This window comes from Macrotis lagotis, chromosome 1 (assembly GCF_037893015.1).
Source record: "Macrotis lagotis isolate mMagLag1 chromosome 1, bilby.v1.9.chrom.fasta, whole genome shotgun sequence".
Taxonomy (NCBI): Eukaryota; Metazoa; Chordata; class Mammalia; order Peramelemorphia; family Peramelidae; genus Macrotis; species Macrotis lagotis.
Window position 1 is genome coordinate 298,591,341 of NC_133658.1, and position 21,658 is coordinate 298,612,998.

General features: G+C 40.1%; 1 protein-coding gene across 1 annotated transcript in view; it reads right to left on the minus strand.

The window, feature by feature from the left end:
- Positions 1-21,658, minus strand: part of CPNE2 (copine 2) — an 87,025-nt gene that overhangs the window by 24,663 nt on the left and 40,704 nt on the right. The window contains exons 5-12 of the mRNA XM_074211260.1: positions 17,543-17,614; positions 16,975-17,058; positions 12,560-12,649; positions 11,337-11,435; positions 10,515-10,601; positions 5,827-5,886; positions 2,555-2,688; positions 1,677-1,731 (exon numbers count right to left, since the gene is read on the minus strand). Of these exons, the coding sequence (XP_074067361.1) occupies positions 1,677-1,731; positions 2,555-2,688; positions 5,827-5,886; positions 10,515-10,601; positions 11,337-11,435; positions 12,560-12,649; positions 16,975-17,058; positions 17,543-17,614 (681 nt within the window). The remainder of the gene's footprint in view (positions 1-1,676; positions 1,732-2,554; positions 2,689-5,826; positions 5,887-10,514; positions 10,602-11,336; positions 11,436-12,559; positions 12,650-16,974; positions 17,059-17,542; positions 17,615-21,658) is intronic.

A 21,658-nucleotide genomic window follows, 5' to 3' on the forward strand; every position in this document is an offset into this window, starting at 1 on the left:
CCGGCACATCCTGAGTTGCCAGCATGATTTGTGTGGCTCTTTATCTTCAGAGATCATAGTAGGCTGAGCTCAGCAATAACCCCAGATTGGCTTTTGTTATTGGGGCCTGACTAATCAAGCAATTGTACCCCAGCACCATTAAGTTAAAGCTGATAGTCACTAACCTCTCTCTCTTACACCCCACCCCTCTCCCATCTCAGGTAGACAGGAAGTTGGGGCTCAGGGAGAGGTGATGCCTAGTGCCTGAAGTAACATGTGGAAACCTTTTTCCCAAAGCTAGGGAAAGGAGATTTCCAGTATGAAAGCAGCTTGGAAATTAGAGGGCAGAGAAGAGGGAAGACTGACCCAGGCCTAGAGCCCAGGAGTAGGTAAATCAGAAAGTTTGCTCTGAGCAGGACTCTGTCACCCTGACATATTCAGCCTAGGGACTCAGGTGGAGCCTGTGAGGAGTCCAGAAGTTTTGCTCCCAGCTTTCATGTTGGAGCTGGGCTCAAAATTACTATTGCCAGAAGCAAGGGGTAATGGTTGTAGTGAACTGCCTAAGGAAGGCTCTTTGCCTCCTCCCAGCTGGGCCAATTAACGAATGCTCCTCTCTGCCAGTGCATTCCAGGACTGCCACTTAAGAGACCAGGCCAATGTTGCCAGTTCCCTTCCCAACATAGGGCCCTCAGTCTTCAGGAACTACAGGCAGAGCTACTTCCCAGAATTCAGCAACAAGTCTTCAACTATTTAAAGATAGGAGCCATATTCCTCTTTTATGTCTTTTCTCCCTCAGGTGTTAATCAGTGATTTGTAACTAAAATGAAATCTCCTGGAGACAAGGGACCTCTCTCCTTCTTTAGGTTCTCCCACAGCATCTAACACAGGGCTGGACCCACATTAAACATCCATAAAAAACTGACTGTCTTAGCCAAGTGGAATAAGTCAACTTAATAAACTCCAGTAACTTCCTATCCTCTCCAAGATCAAATGCAAATACAAAGTCCTTCCTAACCTATCCCCCTTCATAACCCTTCCTGCCTTCTTACACCCTCTTCTCCAATACGTGGCCTCCTGGCTGGTCCATGAAGAAGACACTATCTCTCAGCTCCAGACATTTTCCCTAGCTATTTCCCATGTCTAGAATGCTTTGCCTTCTCAACTCCATCTTCTAACTTCCTTGGCTTCCTTTAAGTTCCAACTGAAATCTTATGTTCTACAGGAGACCTTTCCCAAAGACAATTCTAGTGCCTTCCCCCTGGCAGGCATTTCCTATTTATCCTTTATTTGACTTGTTGGGACATATTTCTTTGCTTGTCTTTCCTAATAAGCACTTGAGATCAATTATGATTAACTGATTTTTTAAAAAAGAGACTAGATGGAGAGGTCACAGCCCTGGGGGGCTTTTTCAATCTAGATTCAAAGAGATATCCAAGGGAAATGATCATGGTCCTCTTTGAGAAGGAAGATGAACAAGAGCAACAACATAGAACCATATAGCTATAGTTGGAAGGGACCTAGAGACCATCCAATCCACCCCCTCCCATTTTCCAGAGGAGGAAACTGAAGCACAGGGAGTTTATGTGAATTGCTCCAAATCAAACATAGTAAATATTGGAGATCACTGACTCCAAAGTCAGAGCTCTTTCCACAGTACCACACCAATCCCCAAAAACATGCACTCAACTTGTCCTTACCTTCCAGTCTGGGGGTAACTGAGCACCAAATCCCAATGCTGGAAACATTTTGTCTCTAAAGAATAAAAAGGAAATCAATGTAGGTGAAATGGGAGGGGGAAGGAAGAAGGGAGAGCTGGAGGGAGTAAGAAATCATTGGAAATCTTAATCGTTCACTGCCTCTGCCTGATTTCTCTTGGGGATCAAAAGCATTGGAAGGCATTCCAAGCCAGAAATGGCACCCAAGATGAGGAGACTCTCTTGTGCTTTGTCAGAATGGTACCATCCAAGATTATGGAGGGAGCCGAGCCCTAAATTTAGTTTTCAGCTAATGCTGGAACATGGTAATGTCTGAGTCAGAAGAAACAAAACTGGTCTCTGTTGAACTGCTTAAATGCCCCATTGTTGCTTTAATGTTAAGAAAAAATTGCCACTCTTAGCCCTAACCCCAAATTTCTGCCCTTCAGTTTTCTCTGATCCTGGCTTCTTTATGGATGGTCTTCTTCAATTGGAAAATTCAGTGGAAAATACACATCACAAACACTGACTGTACCTGTATTATCATTTACAATCCAAAGCCATTGGAAGTTGATGAAACCTTGGTCTCAGTTTACATAACCATCCCTTCCTTATTTTATAAAGAAAAAGGCTTGATAGCAAGAAGGATAAGTGACTTGACTGAAGTCCTACAGTTATAGTGATCCTTAGGGGAGCCAGAACTTGAACACAGGCCCCTAACTTCCAAGCTCATCTCAATATGGCAGCAGTAAATATTTCTGCTGAGTACCATTCCTTATACTCAGTACTTTAGCTATGAAGAAGGGGAGTGAATGTGGAAGGAGGTGCTTTAAGAGGATCCTGTGGGTCAGGTAGGTGCAGAGTGAAAGGCCCTAACTTACGTATCATAATCCTGAATGATCTGTCCAACAGCCCAGATGGCTGACAGGTACTCATTGGTACCCACAGGATTGATGTAGTGCAAAGAGGAGGGATCACGGGGGTTTCCATTGGAGGCTGTGAAGTCTATCCCAACCTGGAGAAAAAAGTAAGTAGAAATAGTTGGCAATAAAACACATGCCCTCAAGGACACCTCTATCACCATCCCTAGGGGGTTTCTGAGTCTTTCCCTCAGTCCAGACAACACCTTCCAGTCCCAGAGAAGAAAAGATACTGTACCAAACAAACCTCTCACCTCAGATCTATCATTATTATGATTTGAACAGACCTCATTTCTTTCCCCTATTAGAATGTTAGCAAAGCTCTTGAAAGTGTTCTGATCAGGTTATTCCTAACCTATAACCTTTACTGAACAAAGTTCAGTTTCCTCCATTTTAGTGTTCCAGATCCTGGGTCTTTCTAAGCCTTCTGGCCTTATCTCTCATTTCCCTCTTCATATCTATTCTGACCACATTTGTCTCCTCACTAATGCCCCCAGTACATAATTTTTGCTTCAAGGAACAGTTCTATCTGGAATGCCCTTCCCCCCCTCCCCCTACAAATATAAATATCTTATTCATTTTCTAAGGCTCAGTACATATTCCACATGTTCAAGGGAGCCTTCCCTGTCCATCTATCGATGTCAATGATCCCCTCCTGTGAACTCTTTCCTAAATCCCTTAGAATTGATGCCCTTTATTGGTCATTTGGCACATCCTGCCTCAAGTTTTTCTTAACTTAAATTATAACCCTTTTGAAGACAAGGATTATATTTCATATCATTTGGTATCCTTTCCAATATCTGGCATAATGCTAGGTACATGATTTAGCTTGCCAGCTGCTTGGCTCATTAATGTCCAACACAGTAGCACACTGGCCCAAGATCAGGAGAACTAGAGTCTAGTCCTAACTCTGCCAGTGAATATGCTGTGTTAATATGGACAAATATGGAGCCTCAATTTCTCCATCATAAAATGAGAGGATTAAGTAAATGACTCCCCTCTATCTTAGACCTTCCAGTATCTGGGGGTTGATAGGTTATACTTTTCTCATAAAAATCTCATCCAGGGACCACTTCCAGGACATGGATCACAGAGTCATAGAACTGAAGGGACCCTGCAGGATGGATATTAGGTGATGATATTAATGGACTCTTCCAACCCTGAATTCAAGCCATGAGCCCAAGTCACTGGAAAACTCAAGGTGGATAAATTTTGTTTTCCACTAAGTAAAAATGGGTCATCTCCCAAAGGGAAAGGATGACAGAGAAGAGGTCCAAAAGAGTCTTGTTAAGAATGCTATCTAATGCACTGGGTAGGGGTGGAGATAGCCAATTCTAATTCATTTAGAAAAAGATCTGTTGATTACCAAGCCCTTTCGCCACACTGCAGAGGGGTGGGGAATACAAGGTTTATAAGACAGTCCCTTCCCTAGAAGGAACTCATCATCTAGTTCTGGGGGATAAGATGGACATATATCTATAAGGTACAATAAGAGTTTGTCTGACTTCCCTTCTTCCCAGAAGTCCAGTTAAAGCTCTAAAAACCATCAAGTTAATCTACCATTCTCCCTCCTTCCCAGGGGCCTCTACTCAAACCAGTCCCTCTACCCTGAGGCCTCTTTATACAGCACTTAAAGAGAATAAAATAAAAAAGACTCCTGCACTCCACTCAGTTTCCATGGCAACTCTTCCCTTTTTTTTCCTTTCTCCCTTTCCCTTATGACAAGACAACAAATAGGGACTGAAATGCTCTGGTATCCTCTTCTCTCCCCACCCTCCCTTCTCTAGCTTGTCTCCCCTGGTGCTAGGGTGGTAGGGAAATGGAGCTTTAGAGGATATTAAAAGGATAAAGAATAAGACATACATTTTCAGCCCCAACCAATGCTTTGATGTATTTGGTTTTACTAATACTAATTTGTAACCATGGCTTCTATTTGACTGGTGTTTAAGTTAGTGAAGAATGAGAGAAATGGCAAAAAAAAAAAAATGAGAAAATAGCATCAATAAAAATGAAGAAAAAACACAAAAGTTTAAAGAGGGCATAAAACAGGGCAGTATTCTTACTACTATATTCAATTGAATGCAGAAAAAAACCACAACTAACTATACATAACAAAGTTCAGTTTCAATATTACTCCTGTATGCTGAAATAGTTTTAGTTGTTAATGATTTATGATCAAACTTTAAAAAAAATTTTTTTAAAAGAAAATGAAAGGGAAAGAGTGATTTGGGAACATTAAAAGGGTGCTTGGGGCAGCTAGGTGGTGCAGTGGATAGAGCATTGGCCCTGAGGTCAGGAGGACCTGAGTTCAAATGTGAGCTCAGACACTTAATAATTACCGAGCTGTATGACCTTGGGCAAGTCACTTAACTCCATTGCCTTAAATAAATAAAAAAATTTAAAAAGGGGGTGCTTGAAGGGGCGGCTAGGTGGTGCAGTGGATAAAGCACCAGCCCTGGAGTCAGGAGTACCTGGGTTCAAATCCAGTCTCAGACACTTAATAATTACCTAGCTGTGTGGCCTTGGGCAAGCCACTTAACCCCGTTTGCCTAGCAAAAAACCTAAAAAAAAGGGGGGGGGGTGCTTGGATGGAAAATTTCTTAAGGATACTTGGGGACTCTACTGCATGCTCTTTTCTTAGGATCTAATGGGACTGCAAAATAAAATTCCAGAAGGGGCCCTGAGCCAGGTGAATCCTTTAAAGATGATCAATGGAAGACTTGTAAGGCAGTTGATCAGGATTTGACATTGTTAGAAGGGAAGGGAGTTGGAAGGCAGACCCAACTCCCTTCCCTCCTAACAAAGTCTATACTCAAATCAGGGTCCAGTCTTGATCAAATTTTCCTACCACCACCATGGGCCTTGGAAGTGATAACTGTGAAAGGAACAACTCTATCATCCAATTTCTATCTTCAAGCTTCCCTCAGCATAAGTTCCTTCCTCCAAATAAATTAAGGTCTGTTAGAAACCAACTCTCTATCTCTGTTCTACATTTCATAACCAGGAAGAACCTTGGACCTCAAACCACAAAAACTTTGGGTTTTCTTTACTTGACAGTATTCCAGATTTTCCTGGACTCTCTTTCACTTGCTGTCAGGCAGGTATTCCTAATGTCTATTCCAAATTCCTACCACTTTGGAGTCAGTCCATTTAGTCTCTTTAGGCTCTCAGAAGAAAGGGTTACCTAGCTTAACTAGCCCTGGGAAGAGCGGAATAATAACATAAATCCTTACAGTAAACATAAGCTGGCATCCTCCAAGGATATAGTCTAGGAAAGAATAGTCCCGGGTTATCTGAAAAAAGAAGAGTCAAAGATTTAGTACACTTCTACCTCAAAGCACCTTAAATTACCAGTTCTTCAGTCTATTCAGTTCCCATGATTCATTCTTTCACTCCATCTCAGCTACACAGATATGATCTTGCAAACCCTAAATCTTGCCATAATAAGAGTTTGAGTTCCACATTCACAAACTCCAAAAGTTTTTTTAATCTGATTATGAATTTTTATCACCCTATCTTTTCCTCTGTCTTAGAATTTCAGTTCTTTTCTTGTATTATAATGACCTACCATCTCTCTATTCCTCATTTCTTTCCTAGGATATCACCCTTGAACTGGCTGTATTTTCTTTTCCTTTTCCTATTTTGATGCCTTGGTGAATCAGTTTGACTCTAAACTATCCTCTAAATTCCAAAGCCTTGCTCCCTTGTCCTTCACCAATAGCATCACTGATGAAGCCTTGCCAAATCCCAGTCCTGGATTACTCACACAATCTGCTCCCTTCACTCCTATTAACAAGATGCTGAAAAGAATTGGAGAAAACCATTAAAGTATAACGACTGAGTTCACTATAAACTTGTTACATAAGCTCAACAGGACTCTTACTGCAGAAAGACAATCATTTTACACTTTCTGACACAGTACAGCAGCCATGCAAACCTTTTCTTCCCCCTTCAAGTCTCCTGGCACCCCCTACACCCACCCTCTCAGCTGAGGAACTCACCTCAGGTTTTACTGGGGGGAAAAAAGGTCATTCACTGGGAATTCTCTCTTCTTCTTCCCTCTTCAATTCACTTACATATCTTACTTCACCTTCTCCTTTACCTTTGTCTTTCATAAAGAGTTGACTCTTCTTTTCAACTCAGCAAACTTGATACTATCCCATTCCATCTTCTTCAGCAAAGTGTCCCATCTATATCCCCACTTTTTCATTAAGCTTCTATCTTTCCCTATGTACTAGCTACTTCCTTGCTACCAACAAAAATGCCTGTCTGCTCCAACCTTAAAAACCTCATTTGAATCTACCATTCCTGGTAGCTATCATACCATATCTCTCCTCTTCTCAGATAATCTCTTTGAGAAAGATGTCTGTACTCAAGTGTCTCTACTCTATTTCTTCTCTTTCTCTTAAATCTTCTGCATTCTGGCTTCTTGCCTCATCATTAGACTGAAACTTTGCTCTGTGAAATCACCAATGGTCTCTTAATTGCTAAATCTAATGGCTGTTTCTCAATCCTCAACCTTCTTGACCTCTCTACAGGCTAATGATCACTAGTCATGTAGGTTTCCACAACACTATTTTCTCCAGATTCTCCTCCTTATTTTTACTCCTTTTCAGTATTGTTGCTGGGTCTCCAACCAAATCATAACTACTCATCATGGGTATCAAAGACTATCCTGGGTATTCGCCCCCCCATGCTATTTTAGCTAGTGATTTTATCAGCTTCCATGACTTCAATTATCATCTCTTTGCAGATGATTCCCAGATCTATTTATCCAACTTAAATTTCTCTCCTGATAAACTTTTATAATATCCCTCATAAGCACCTCAAACTCAATATGTCTAAAACAGAACTGATCATCTTTCCCCCACCTCCTAGCCCCTTTCATTTTCCCCTAATACTGTTAAGAGGACCAGCATCCTCCCATGTACCAAATCTAACACCCTGGATAAGTAGGATTCATCCCTGAATCCTCATTCTCTCCACAGCCAATCTATTGCCCAGTCCAGTCAATTCCCCCTTCACAATGTATCTAATAAATGTCCTCTTCTCTGACAGTTACTCTTCTGGTGCAGGCCCTTATTACCTCACAGCTAGTTTCCTACACTGGCCTTTTGGTTGGTCTCCAGGCTTTCAGTCTCTTCCCATGCCAATTAATCCTTCACTCAGCTGCCAGGGAGATTTTCCTAAAGCGTTGATCTGATTAGGTCTCCCCTGTCCCTTTCTCAATAAACCCAAGTGACTCCCTGTAACTTTCAGAATCAAAGAGAAAATCTTCTATTTGCATATAGAAAACTCCCCCTCTCATATTTTAACTCTATCAACATCTGTTTTCTTGTGGTTCTTCACACATTCCTCTCTCAAACTTGTGCTGGAATGTTCACTGTCCTCACCTCCACCTATGGATTTTTGACCATCTTTGAACTCAAATCCTCACCTTTTCAGGTCCTACCACTCTATATACTGCTAATGCTTTTCACTCTCAAACGCTTTCTATCCACTCTATATATATTTTATGGGTGGCTAGGAAGTCAGGAAGACTCAAATTTTGCCTCAGACACTAAACTAGCTTTGTGACCCTGGGCAAGTCACTTATCCCTGTTTGCCTCAGTTGCTCATCCGTAAAATGAGCTGGAGAAGGAATGGCAAATCACTCAAGTATATTTACCAAAAAAAACCCAAATGGGGTCACAAAGAGTCAGACACAATATAATTAATATATAGTCTGTATGTACATGATTGCTTGTATGTTGTCTCCTCCTAGAGGGCCATGTTTTGCCTTATTTGTATTCTTAGGGTGCTTGGTACAATGCTCTGCTTATATTAAATGCCTAATAACCGTTTGTTGACTGACTGGCTAAATGGGTGTGGGGTCCTTAATCTAGCACTCGGTTCAGTTATATATAGATATACAGTCATAAATAAAGCACTCCATCTCAACTTTCTCATCCCTAAGATGGGGACAGCAATTCCTACTTTACCTATTAACTAATAATGGCATTAGGAGAATAAGATGATTTCCAGTTCTATCCCTTTAAAGTCATGCCCTTTCATAGGAAAGTGTACCCTAAGTTTGCTTAGAGTTCCAAGAGAAATAGAAATCATGCCTCAGAGTTTTGAGACAGTTGCTAATTTTGACTGTGACAAGCTGTAGTACATTGGAATGATATGGACATAAGAACAGTTTTATTTTTATAGGACAATTGTGATTTATCTGGGTTTAGAAAGATGAGAGTTTGTTTACTGACTGTAAACAAATGTGATGTTATTAACAGAGGAACTAGAGGAAAGAAAAGGAAGGGGAAGGGATGCAAGGGGAAGAAAAAGAAAGAAAGGGAAAAAAGAGGAAAAGAGGAGAGAGAGAGAGAGAGAGAGAGAGAGAGAGAGAGATCTTGGAGCTACATCAGTTATTCTTGAAGTTGGAGTGATAAATACTCTGTTCTACTGAGGAGTAAATCTAGCTCAACAGAGAACTTGGAAGGAGAGAATCAAAGAAATCACTCAGCATCAATTCCACTTAGCAGTGAAAACACCACTTCTATACAAAACCTGTATTCAACAAGAAAGTTTTATGGACAGTTTCTGAGATAGAAAAAGGGCTCTAATGTTTACAGTTTATCTAGAAAAAAATAGGTTTTTCATTTATATGATTTCTTGCCAGAATTCTGTGTAGTTCTGTTCTACCTCAGAGATACTGAGTGCATTAGTAGGAAAGTGATTATGTGAATTGTTATGTATTGTTCTTATTTATTTGCTATTTATATGAATACCTTTGGCATTTTTGCCTTATTTTGAAGGAGATGGCTATATTTAAGAACTAAAAATATCACATCTGTGTAAGCTCAAGAGCTAAAGTGATGAGTGGAGAGTGTATTTCCCTCAAGAGTGTTACCCCTAAGACTGTGAGAAAGTCTGAGTAAAACCAAATGGTGAGGGGCAGCTAGATGGCATAGTGGATAAAGCACCAGCCCTGGAGTCAGGAGTACCTGGGTTCAAATCTGGTCTCAGACACTTAATAATTACCTAGCTGTGTGGCCTTGGGCAAGCCACTTAACCCCATTTGCTTTGCAAAAACCTAAAAAAAAAAATTAATAAAAAAAATACAAATGGTGGCAGTCCTTCTCTAAGAACCCAGACCTACCAGTGAGGGCACGTTAGAATGAATGAGCAAACCCAATGCTCATCCCTCTTAGTTAAGAAGTATAAGGTGCTCTATAGTGATTGGCCATGTAAATAAAATTTCACTATAGTAAGTTCCAAGACAACCTAAATCAAGACCCATCTAATGATTCACTTATTGCAAGCAAATATTAGAAGCATCAAAATTGGGAGGCCTGAATCCAGGATTTACAACTGGATATATTTCTTTCCATCTCTGAGATTGTTTCCCTATCTGTAAAGTATGGCTGATAATTCTTCTCTCACTTTCCTTGCAGTCTGAGGATCAAAAAAACCATGAAATGTGACAATGTTTTAGAAAATTAATAAGTACTCAATGAATGCAGTGTTAGTGATGCTTCTTCCTTGTATTGCATTACTGCCCCTCATTGAGGGAGCAGGCAGGCTGTAGTTCTCAAGAATCATCTCTAGCATGGCCAGGATTCTCAGCCAGCATTCTCTACTATCCTCTTTGGTCAAGCAAATACTTTGTTAGTGGCTCCACCTCATATCCCTGAAGACTCAAAATCCTCCACCTGGCAGATCATTTAGTCTAGTCTGTTTCCATACTAGATCACATTTACCCTTCCGTCCCCCAGAAAGATGGGTGATCCACCCATGATCCTACTCTCCCATCTTCCAGAAAGACAAGTCCCAGATATAGCCACAGAACTAGATTCCTTGGTTATCTGATCCCATAACAGATCGAAAATATTCTGTTCTTTTCCACTGCTCTAAAATATCCAGGAACTGATTCCCTTACCTTACAAGAGCGGATAATGATGATGCCTGAGTTCTTATAATTTTTCTTCTTCTTTTGTTTTTTAGGGTTGATACATTCTAGCTCTATCTGGGAATGAAGCAAAGGATAAAGGGTAAATAGAATGCTGATGTCCATGACTTCTCTCCCCACCAAAAGCCCAACTGAAGTTTTAACAAGATGCTCCTAAAAAAATCACCCAGTCTTCTAAAAATAGATGGTCCCCATATCACATTTATTTCCCAGATCATGTCTTTGCTCTCATGCCATTTCTGTAACCCCAAATGCCTTCTCCCTTTCTCCCCCCCCCACCTAAAACCCTCTCATCTTTAAAATGCATTATATTAAAACATTATTAAACAAAAGTCTCCAGGACTCAGGGTTTTGGTCCTGGTAATTCATTCTGCAGTGTCCAATAATGAGGATACTTTTAAGTGTCCTTGTTCATTGGCAAATGCAGATGTCTCTCCCTGTGAATCTAATCGCAAAACCCTGGGAATGGTACATGTACATGTGTGGAGTGGTGTTTATTCAAATATTGATTATTTCCCTTCTCTGAACTGACTGGAGCTCTTCCCCAAACACCAGGTCATTGAGGTTGTGTCTGATTGGGGGTAGGATAAAGTTGTTTTTCAGGACAATGGTAGAATGCCCTATTCCTATAGGCTCCATAAGTTTGTTGGTGACTATACTGATAGTATAAAAGCATCTTCTCCCTGCCTCTTGAGAAATAAGTTCCACTACCTTCTGAGGGAGCCTTCCCTCCCCATCTTAATAATGTAAAACTGTTGTCTCACATGCCCATGTCCCTTTACCCCATCTCACCGGAACACCATCTCGGGCCTCACACATCTTCACCACTGAAGTCTGGAACTCACCAATGAAATCATGGCCACCATCATTATCATAGTCATAGCACATGACCTGAGAGATCAGAGTGGGAAAAGTCGGCTCAGAAGTCCCTTCTAGACTTTCTCTCTAAGATAATACTATCAGTTTCCTATCCTAGTTCTGGGGTAGTTAACATAAACTCATATATATGTAAACATATATACAAATATTATATATATATATATATATATATATATATATATATGTATATATATATATATATATATATATATATATGTATGTATGTATGTATTTTCTGTGAACTTCTGGGAAATCCAAAATCATAGCAAGTGCTTTAACGTCTTCCCCTGTCTTCAGCCTACCTCTGCATCCTGCCTCCCTTGCATCATTTAAGTGCTCCTAACCCTTTTATCTCTTCTAGGAAGCCTTCCAAGACTGATTAAAAGGAAAACCTTAATACCCTCATTTTTAGATGAAGAAACAGAGGTGGAGTGAACAGATAGAATTCAGCTCTTTTTTTTGGTGGGGCAATGGGGTTAAGTGACTTGCCCAAAGTCACATAGCTAGTAAGTATGAAGTGTCTGAGACCAAATTTGAACTCAGGTCCTCCTGAATCCAATGGCTCTATCCACTGTGCCACCTAGTTGCCCCAAACCCAGCTCTCCTGGTCTCAGATCTGGTGTCTTTGTTCATAACAATGTTTTCTAACCACTGGTCCACTAACTAGCACCTCATTGATAACATTTTCTTTTACCAGTTCACACAATTGTTAATACTCAATGTCTTTATTTCTTAAAATGAATCCACTTTTTAAAAGGATGCCTCCTCCCTCCTCCTTGACCTGCTCCCCACCTCTCAGAATCTTGTCCCCACCTCCTGAATCTGAGATCCCTTTCATCCTAAAACTGGGACAACTTTGGTTGAAAAATTTAGATTTCCTGCTAGTTTTCAGTAGAGAATGTATTGAAAGATACAATCCTACAACACATTCTATAGCCCTCTAGCTCTGCTATGATTGAGGGTTTTTAAGAAAAGCTTAAAGGCTGATCATGGGCTATGAACTTCAGGACTCCCAGAGGGGAGGGGAGAACCCAGCTAGGAAGTCCTCTCCCCTCCCCCAAGAAGACAATTGTCACAACTGAACAGGCTGTGGGAAGGATACAAGACAAGAACAAAACAAAAATAGCTAAGCTTACCTGAATAGGCTTCTCTAGGTCTCCATCACACAGTGATACCAAAGGCACAGTAAATGGTTTCCACACAGGATCCAGAGTGTATTTTATTACCTTTAGTAAGGAAGGAAAAGCATCAAGTTCCTGTGATACTCTGCCCCAGCTAGCTTGAGGTGGGCATAAGACTTTAAGAAGAAAGATGTATCATTCAAATACTTGTGCAGACCTAGAATCTGGAGAAGGAGGTCACAGAAATGAGACCATCTTTGTTCTCAAAAAGTTAATGGTTTATCAGTGACCTTGTGGCCTCAGCTCTAATAGGGGAATTCTTCCATGGAATGAACTTCCATTTGAGGAAGATGTCATGCCAGTCATGTTCATGTCCAACCCAATTCAGCACCTAAATTTCAGGACAACTTTCAATATTAATTTTTTAAATAAGATTTTGAGTTTCAAATTTTTTCCCTTCATTCTTCCCATTCCTCCCCTCCCCAAGAGGGCAAGCAATCTGATATAGGGAACACATGGATAATCATGTAAATATATTTCCACATTAGTCATATTGTGATAAAAATATTCAAAAGGGAAGTTACCAAAAAAATGAAAACAGTATGTTTCTAAGAGCATTCAGACTCTATAGTTCTTTCTCTGGATGTAGCTAGTCTTTTTCATTAAGAGTCTTTTGGAATTGTTGAAGATCATTATATTGTTGAGAAGAGCTAAGTCAATCATACTTGATCACACAAAGTTACAGTTACTGTGAACAAAATTCTTCTGGTTCTGCCCACTTCCCTCAGTATCAGTTCATGCATGTCTTTCCAGGTTTTTTTGAAATCTGTCTGCTCCTCATTTCTTTTTGCCTAATAGCACTTAGTCATATTCATATGGCTCAATTGATGGGCACCCCCTCAGTTTCCAATTCTTTGCCACCACAAAAAGAACAGGTCTGGGGGGCGGAGCCAAGATGGAGACAAGAGAGGATCTCCTCTCTTAGGCACTCTCTCATAAAACTTCTAAACTAAGGACTCCAACTAAATTTTCGAGAGACAGAACCCACAGAGGGACCCAGTGAGGCAGTTCTCCTACTCAAGGTAACCTGGAAAAGAGCAGAAAGGCTCTGTTCCCCAGGGTTGGAGGGGTGACCCACCAGAGCGAAAGAACTTCAGCCTCCTGGAGGCAGTTCCAGGGCGTTGGGAGCCACAGCTTACAGCAGCAGGGGAGTTACCTGACCTACGCCCTGGGAAGCACCGGGCACAAATTTGGGGAACAGCAGGGGACCTCTGCCAGAGAGAGCATGTGAAACCCAGCCCTCAGGGTATACAGCAAGCAGCATGGCCAAGGCAGTCCAGATCCAGGAAACAGAAGCAGGCGGACCGGTAAGCAGGAGCCCCCAGGGCACGAGCCCTTTGAACCTAGGGAGGGGAGTGAAGAGAGAGAGACTGCCGAACTCTGTCCTCTGCCCCTGGAGCGGGACTCTGGGGTTCTGACCACACTCAGATCCTGATCGCAGTCTAAGCCCCCCCCACAGAACAGCAGCCCCCCCCCACCTCAGCCCCGGGGCAGAGGGGGGCACTTATGGTCATTCATAGACCAGGAGGGAGGACAGAGCCTCACACACTGAGACCCTTGTGGGATTGTCCCAAAAGCTCAGGAAGCACCCCCAAAACAGGCTAAGGCTGGGAAAATGAGCAAGCAGAGAAACAAGAGGAACACCATTGAGAAATATTTTGCCTGTGAGTCAAAGAAGGATCAAAACACTCAGTATGAAGATAAGGAAGCACAAGCTCCTGCATCTAAAGACTCCAAGAAAAATAGAAATTGGGCTCAGGCTATGACAGAGTTCAAAAAAGACTTTGAAAATCAAATGAGGGAGTTAGAAGAAAAACTGGGAAAAGAAAGGAGAGAGATGCAGGAAAAACATGAAAATGAAGTCAGCAGTTTAGTCAAGGAGATCCAAAAAAATGCCGAAGAAAATAGCATGCTAGAAACAATGGATAAAATAGTTCAAAAAGTTATTGAGGAGAAGAATGCTTTAAAAAGCAGAATTGGCCAGATGGAAAAAGATATAAGAAAGCTCTCTGAGGAAAACAAATCCTTCAGACAAAGAACAGAACTCGGGGAGATTGCTGAATTTACGAGAAATCAGGACTCAATACTTCAAAACCAAAAGAATGAAAAATTAGAAGAAAATGTGAAATATCTCATTGAAAAAACAACTGATATGGAAAACAGATTTAGGAAAGATAATTTTAAAATTATTGGAATACCTGGAAGTCATGATCAGGAAAAGAGCCTTGACATCATTTTCAAAGAATTACTACAGGAAAATTGCCCTGATATCCTAGAAGCAGAGGGCAAAACAGCAATGGAGAATCCATAGATGCCCCCGAGAAAGAGATTCCCAAAAAACCAACCCCCAGGAATATTATAGCCAAGTTCCAGAACTCCTAAGTCAAAGAGAAAATATTACAAGCAGCCAGAAGGACACAATTCAAATACTGTGGAGCTGCAATCAGGATCTCACAGAACTTAGCAGCAACTACATTAAAAGCTCATAGGGCTTGGAATATAATATACCAGAAGGCAAAAGAGCTTAGAATGCAAACGAGAATCAACCACCCAGCAAAACTGAATGTCCTCTTCCAGGGAAAAAGATGGACTTTCAATGAACCAGGAGAATTTCAAATGTTCCTGTTGGAATGGCCAAAGCTGAACAGAAGGTTTGATTTTCAAATACAGGACTCAGGTGAAGCATAGAGTGGAGGAAAAGGGGAAAATATGAGGGATTTAATGATGATGAACTGCATATATTCCTGTATAGAAAAATAACACTGATAATACTCATATGAACCTTCTCAATTAACAGAGCAGGTAGAAGGAGCTTTTATAGATGAAGCACAGGAGAAAACTGAATTTGAAGATATATTGTGTTGTAAAAATGGAGTCAACAGATAAAAGGAAAATGTAATGGGAGAAAGAAAAAGGAGAGGGGGGAACAGGCCAAGATATTTCATATAATAAGATTTTTCTTTATTACAATGAGCTATTGCAATGATATGGAAGGGGGGAAGAGGTGGCTAGGAGAGGAAACAGCATATATACTCAATGGGGTACAGACATCTGGAGTAAGAAAGAGTTGGGGGGGGACAGGGGAAAGGAGTGGGGATATGAATGAAAGAGGAGAGGATGGACCATGGGGGAATATTACTATTTTATTTTATTTTAGGTCTTTTCTTTTCATGGTTTTTTCAGGGCAGTGGGGTTGGGGTGGCTTGCATGTCACACAGCTGGGCATTGTTGGGTGTACGGGGCCAGATATGGGCTCAGGTGCTCCTGGCTCCAGGGCTGGTGCTCTGTCCACTGCGCCACCTGGCCATACCTACAATTATTACTATTATTTTTTTAACTTTAATTTTTTTCTTTCAAACAAGAATATTTTATTAATGTATAAAAAATTATTTGTACAAAATGAGAATAAATAAATATTAAATTTAAAAAAAGAACAAGTCTGCACAATTTTCTCATTTCCTCTCTTCTTCCTATCAGCTCCTTTGTATGGGGTTCCATTAGAATTTATAAACTCAGTGAGGATGGGAGGAAAGAAGGGAGAAAAAATTTGAAACTCAAAATCTTATGTAAAAAAATTAATATTGAAAGTTGTCCTAAAATTTGGGTGCTGAATCAGGTTAGGCATGAACATAGTTGTTTGGGTTTTTTATGGTTTGTATTTGTATTCCCAGTGTGTCTGGTATACAGCAGGCATTTAAAGAATGCTCACTCATTCCCACTATTTACCTAAATGATAATAATAATGATGATGATGATGATGATGATGATGAAAATAATAGCTGGCATTTATATAACCCTTTAATGTTTAAAAAGTGCTTTACAAATATTATTGCATTTGATCCTCACAACAACCTTCTGAGTAAAGTGCTATTATTATTATTATTATTATTATTATTATTATTACTATTACTATTACTATTTTATGGATAAAGAAACTGAGGTAGATAGGGGTTAAGTGACTTGTTCAGGGTCACATGACTAGTCAATGTCTAAGGCCAGATTTGAACTCTGGTCTTACTGATTCCAGATCCTTTTACTCCCATGTAATTATAAGGTGTAAATATTTGACACTCTGGGACTCAAACATGCTGTAACTAGATCTGTCCCAAAATGACAGTGAAAACAAAGTCCCTAAACCTGCTCAGGCAGAGCTTGGGGGAATTCATCCTTTCTCCCTGGTTTAATAACTCAAGTCTTTGACTTATGTGATAGAGCTGCCAGGGACCTGGAAGATAATCTAGTCCAACTTCCTCATTTTACAGAAGTGGAAACTGAGGGCTTATATTTTGCTCAGGAAACATATCTTGTTCGAAGTCACCTAATGAGTTAGTGGTAGATGGAATCACATACTCCATGCAGGAGTCACTCACCTCTGTCCGGTGAACAAGCATCCATTTGCCATCATCTCCTGGTTTATAAAACTCTAGAAATGGGTCTGATTTCCCAAAGAGGTCCTGTTGAGAAAAAAGATACAGTTCCTATGCCATAGGCATTTGAATTCTCTGTGGTAAATGGGGATAGAAAGGGAATCAAACTGTAAATCTCAAGAGGGCATTGACTATGGAATAGGAAATTCTACTTGGAAATTCCTCTCTCTCCAAAGGCATCTAGGACAGATGAGGCAACAATGACCAGGGTGACAAGTGGCTGGATTTTTTTTTTGTCCAAGAGATGTCAAGATCATGAAGACAAAGAATGACAAGAATTTGGGCTAGGGTTAGATGGTTAAATTTTTCTTTTTTGGTGAAAGTGGAGACTTTTTCTCAGGAAGAAAATATAACCAGTTTCCTGCTTCCTGGTCATTTCCTCAGAATACACTTCTGGCAATAGGTACAATACAGACTGCTTAGGGAAAGGAATTCTAATTTTCAGCATTTGGGACAGGGTGTACATCACTAGAACCCACAAGAGTCTCCTCCCCATACTGCTCCCTCATACCTTCTTGTCCAGTTTCCTGCCTGCCATGCTCAGCGTGATGACTCGGTTGTCTGATAGCTCCTGGGCAGTGATCTGTGGGGCAGGTGAGAAGGAAAAAGGCATGATAAGGGTTGAGTCCTAATCACCTTCTCCTATCCCAGACCCATGCAAGGGGGAACTTTGGGGAAAGACTGAGATATCAGGTAGAAAGTACAAGGCACTAACCCAGTGTCCAGACAAAGAAAAGGTAAGCAAACCCAACTGGACCCAGAATGAAAAGAGTAGACTAGAACAGAGGAGGGATGGGAAGGTACCAGTAATAAGGACTCAAAGTCAGAAGCATATTTGTATAGAAAATAATTGACATTAAACATTTTTCAACTGGGCTAATACACTCCTCTTTTTGTAGCCTCAAGTTCTACTCCCAAGAGTTCACTCTTATTAAAAATATTCTTAGTGTGGACACCACACCATACTCAGATAGCTCATAACCCATTAGCCTCAGCCTCCCCAGTAGCAAGAATTAAGAGGCATGCACCACCCATGTCTGACAGCCCCTGGTTATTTTAAAAACCAGGTATCAGTCACCTATGGTATCTATCCTGTTTAAACAGAATGGAAAATTTTGCTCTCTAGCCATAGAGAAGAAATCCAAATTTGTAGAATTTGAAGAATACTCAGTAGAGAAGGTCTATTTTTTTTATGGTAATAAAAAAAGGCAGCTACCTGTCAATTGGACAATGGTTAAACAAATATTACATGAATGTTATGGAATATTACTTCAGCATAAAAAATGATGAATATAACATTTAGAAAAGCACAAGAAGACATAAACTGATGCAAAATAAACTGTAAAAACAACATATGTAATGAATACAACACTGTAATTGGAAAAAAAGAAACAATGTTATCTTATTATTGTGAGTTTCATCTTAAAAAATAGATGAGGAAAAAATACCTCCTTTCCTTCTTTAGAAAGATGAGATACTATGGAAAATGACATACTGCGATGCTATACTAAAAGACTGAGTTGGTACATTGGTTAGTTTAGGAGAACTGCTTTTTCCTCCTTTTAAAAAAATTTTTAACATGGGATGATTTTCTGAGTAGAATATATATATCAAGGTGATATAAAAATAAGTTGAAATTAAAGAAAAAATAACGAGAAAGCACCATGCTCTAATGATAAGAAGACTAGGCTTGGAGTCAGGAGACTCCAAGGGTTTAATTCTGAGTTTAATTCTCAGCTCTGACATTTACTAGGATTTTGACTTCGCAAATCATTTCCTCACTCTAACTCTATTTCCTCATCTATGAAATGGATAAATAATACTTTCAACATACCTAAATGACTAAGTTTTGTAAGCACTTAATTTTGTAAGCCTCTAAACACTAGAACCACAAACAGTGACAATTTTCATTATTATTTTTAATTATTTGCCTTGGTCCCTGAAAAGAATGCAAAGAAGACTATGATATGTTTCCTACTTTCAAGGAATTTCTAATCTAGTTTGTCATAAAGATAACTAGCAATATCAGGTTGTATAGGTCAAGTGTCAAAGCAAAAAGGGGTACAGAGAGTAAAGGTGGTAGGATTTCAGAAGAAAGATCACTATCCAAGACCACTTAGAACTAAGATCTAAAGTAAAGGTAGAGATATCAAATTGCTTGCCTTCTCAGTGAGAGAGGAGGTGAAGAAGGAAGAAGAGAATTTAGAATTCAAAAATTTTTTGGGGGGTGGCTAGGTGGCGTAGTGGATAAAGCACCAGCCTTGGAGTCAGAAGTACCTGGGTTCAAATCCAGTCTCAGACACTTAATAATTGCCTAGCTGTGTGGCCTTGGGCAAGCCATTTACCCCATTTGCCTCGCAAAAAAAAACCTAAAAAAAATTTTTTTTTTTAAAAATCCAAATGTGGGGTGGCTAGGTGGGTGCAGTGGATAGATAGAACACTGGGCCTGGAGTCAGGAGTACCTGAGTTCAAATCTGACCTCAGACACTTAATAATTACCTAGTTGTGTGGTCTTGGGCAAGCCACTTAACCCCATTGCTCTGCAAAAAACTCAAACTAAATAAATAAATAAATAAATAAATAAATCCAGATGTTAGGGGCAGCTAAGTGATACAGTGGATAGACCACCAGCCCTGGAATCAGAAGAACTAAATTCAAATCTGCCCTCAAACATTTAATACTGAGATATGTGACCTTAGGCAAGTCACTTAACACCACTGCCTTGCAAAATTTTTTTTAAAAGTCCAAATATTAAAAATTGTTTTAAATATAATTGGAAGAAAAACTAATTTTTGAAAAATGTTAGTAAGATGTTTCATGAAAGAGTGGGTCTTGAGATAATCCTTGAAGGAAGGCAAGTATTTGATCTCACTGGATTGTTGTAAGGAGAGTGCTTTAAAAAGCACAAACATTAAGGCCACAAAGTCAACAGTGACTTTCTTCTTCTAACTAACCAGCAATGAAAGGGAAAGATTTGGGTTAGTCTGAAATTCAATAGCTGAATGTTTTCTAAAGCAGATTTTCAACAAAAAAATTCTAATGCACAGTTCTGATCCTGTCACTTCCTTGTTCAGAAACAAATTAGTGACTCTCAGTTGCCTAAGGAAAAGATACAGGTTCTTTTAGTTTAACCTTCACAACCTGGGGTGGTGCAACCTTTCAGGTCTTCTTATCACTTTCTTTTGTGTAGTCTACATCAAAAACCTTTCTACTTCTGTTTCCCACAGCAACTCCTGCCCTACTCTCTCAGTTGAGACTTATATTTCCCCAAAAAAATTTCTCAGAAAATTTCTTTTTCCTCTACCCTCATAACAGATATTTTCCCCACAATCTTTTCATTCTCATCATGAATAAAGATTTGGCCCTTCTCCCTCTGAAGGCAAATCACTCTATATGCACCTTTGATCCCTTCTCCTCTGGTCTTTTCCTGGAATTCCCCCTCAAGATCTGATCACTCTCTATTCTTTAATCTTCAAGTTATCCCAGTTACTCCTAGTTACTCCTTCCTGCAGTCTATAAATGCTCCCCAACCTCCTAGATCTTAAAAAAAAAACCAAACACTCACTTGATCCAACCATTTCCTCAAGGTATCATCTTTTGTTTCTTCTCCATTTCTCAACTAAATTGGAGAAAGCCATCTACACACACCACGTGTCTCCACTTCTCTTGCTTCATAACCCTCTGCAGTCTGACTTGTGACACCATTCAACTGAAACTGCTCTTTGCAAATAACCTAAAATAATTTTTAAATAGATAAAAGATGCTGTCTTTTGCCTCATTTCTTACCTATCCTTAATTGGGGCAGTTAGCATGGTACAGAGTTCAAATCCAACCTTATACACTTACTGGCTGTGACCTTGGGCAATACAGTTAACCCACTTAATAAGCCTTGAATCCAGGGCCACCTATCTCCAATCATCCTGATTCATACCTGGTCACTGGACCCAGATGGCTTTGGAGGAGAAAGTGAGACAGATGATTTAGTACAGCACCCCCTCACTCAAATCTAATTCATGTGGGTCATCTTTGAAAACAAGGACAAACATCAATCACTTAGCATTTGTCACTGAATGGGCATTGCCTCAGACCTATGAAAGTCCTTAGCTTAAAAAGGCCAAGGTCTCCTACTGCATCTGGGACTCTCTGCATGTCCAAGGCATGGAGATGGCTCTGGAGGAGAGAATGAGGCATTTGCACAGGTCTGCCTAACTTAAATACAATTCACTTACAAGACAAGATATCACCTTCCTGATGTCATTGGTGCTCTTGGAGAATGAAGGACAAACAACAATATTCGATCACATATTCAGGCCTCTGTCCTAGGCTCCCTTCTTTCTCTCATTTGGTGATCTTATCAGCTCCCATGGATTCAATTTTCATCTCTAAGTAGAAAAGATGATTCTCAGACCTATATATCCAGTCTTAATATCTCTACTGACTTCTAGTCCCACATCACTCACTGCTTTTTTAGACATGTCAAATTCTATATGTTCAAAATAGAACTCATTTTCTTTCCCCCAAAACCTCTCCCCTACTCAATTTTCCCATTAATTACTCTGAAGAGCATTACAGTCCTCCTGACCAGTGTCCTTCCTGAGTTCCCACTCTGACTCACCCCACAAATCTA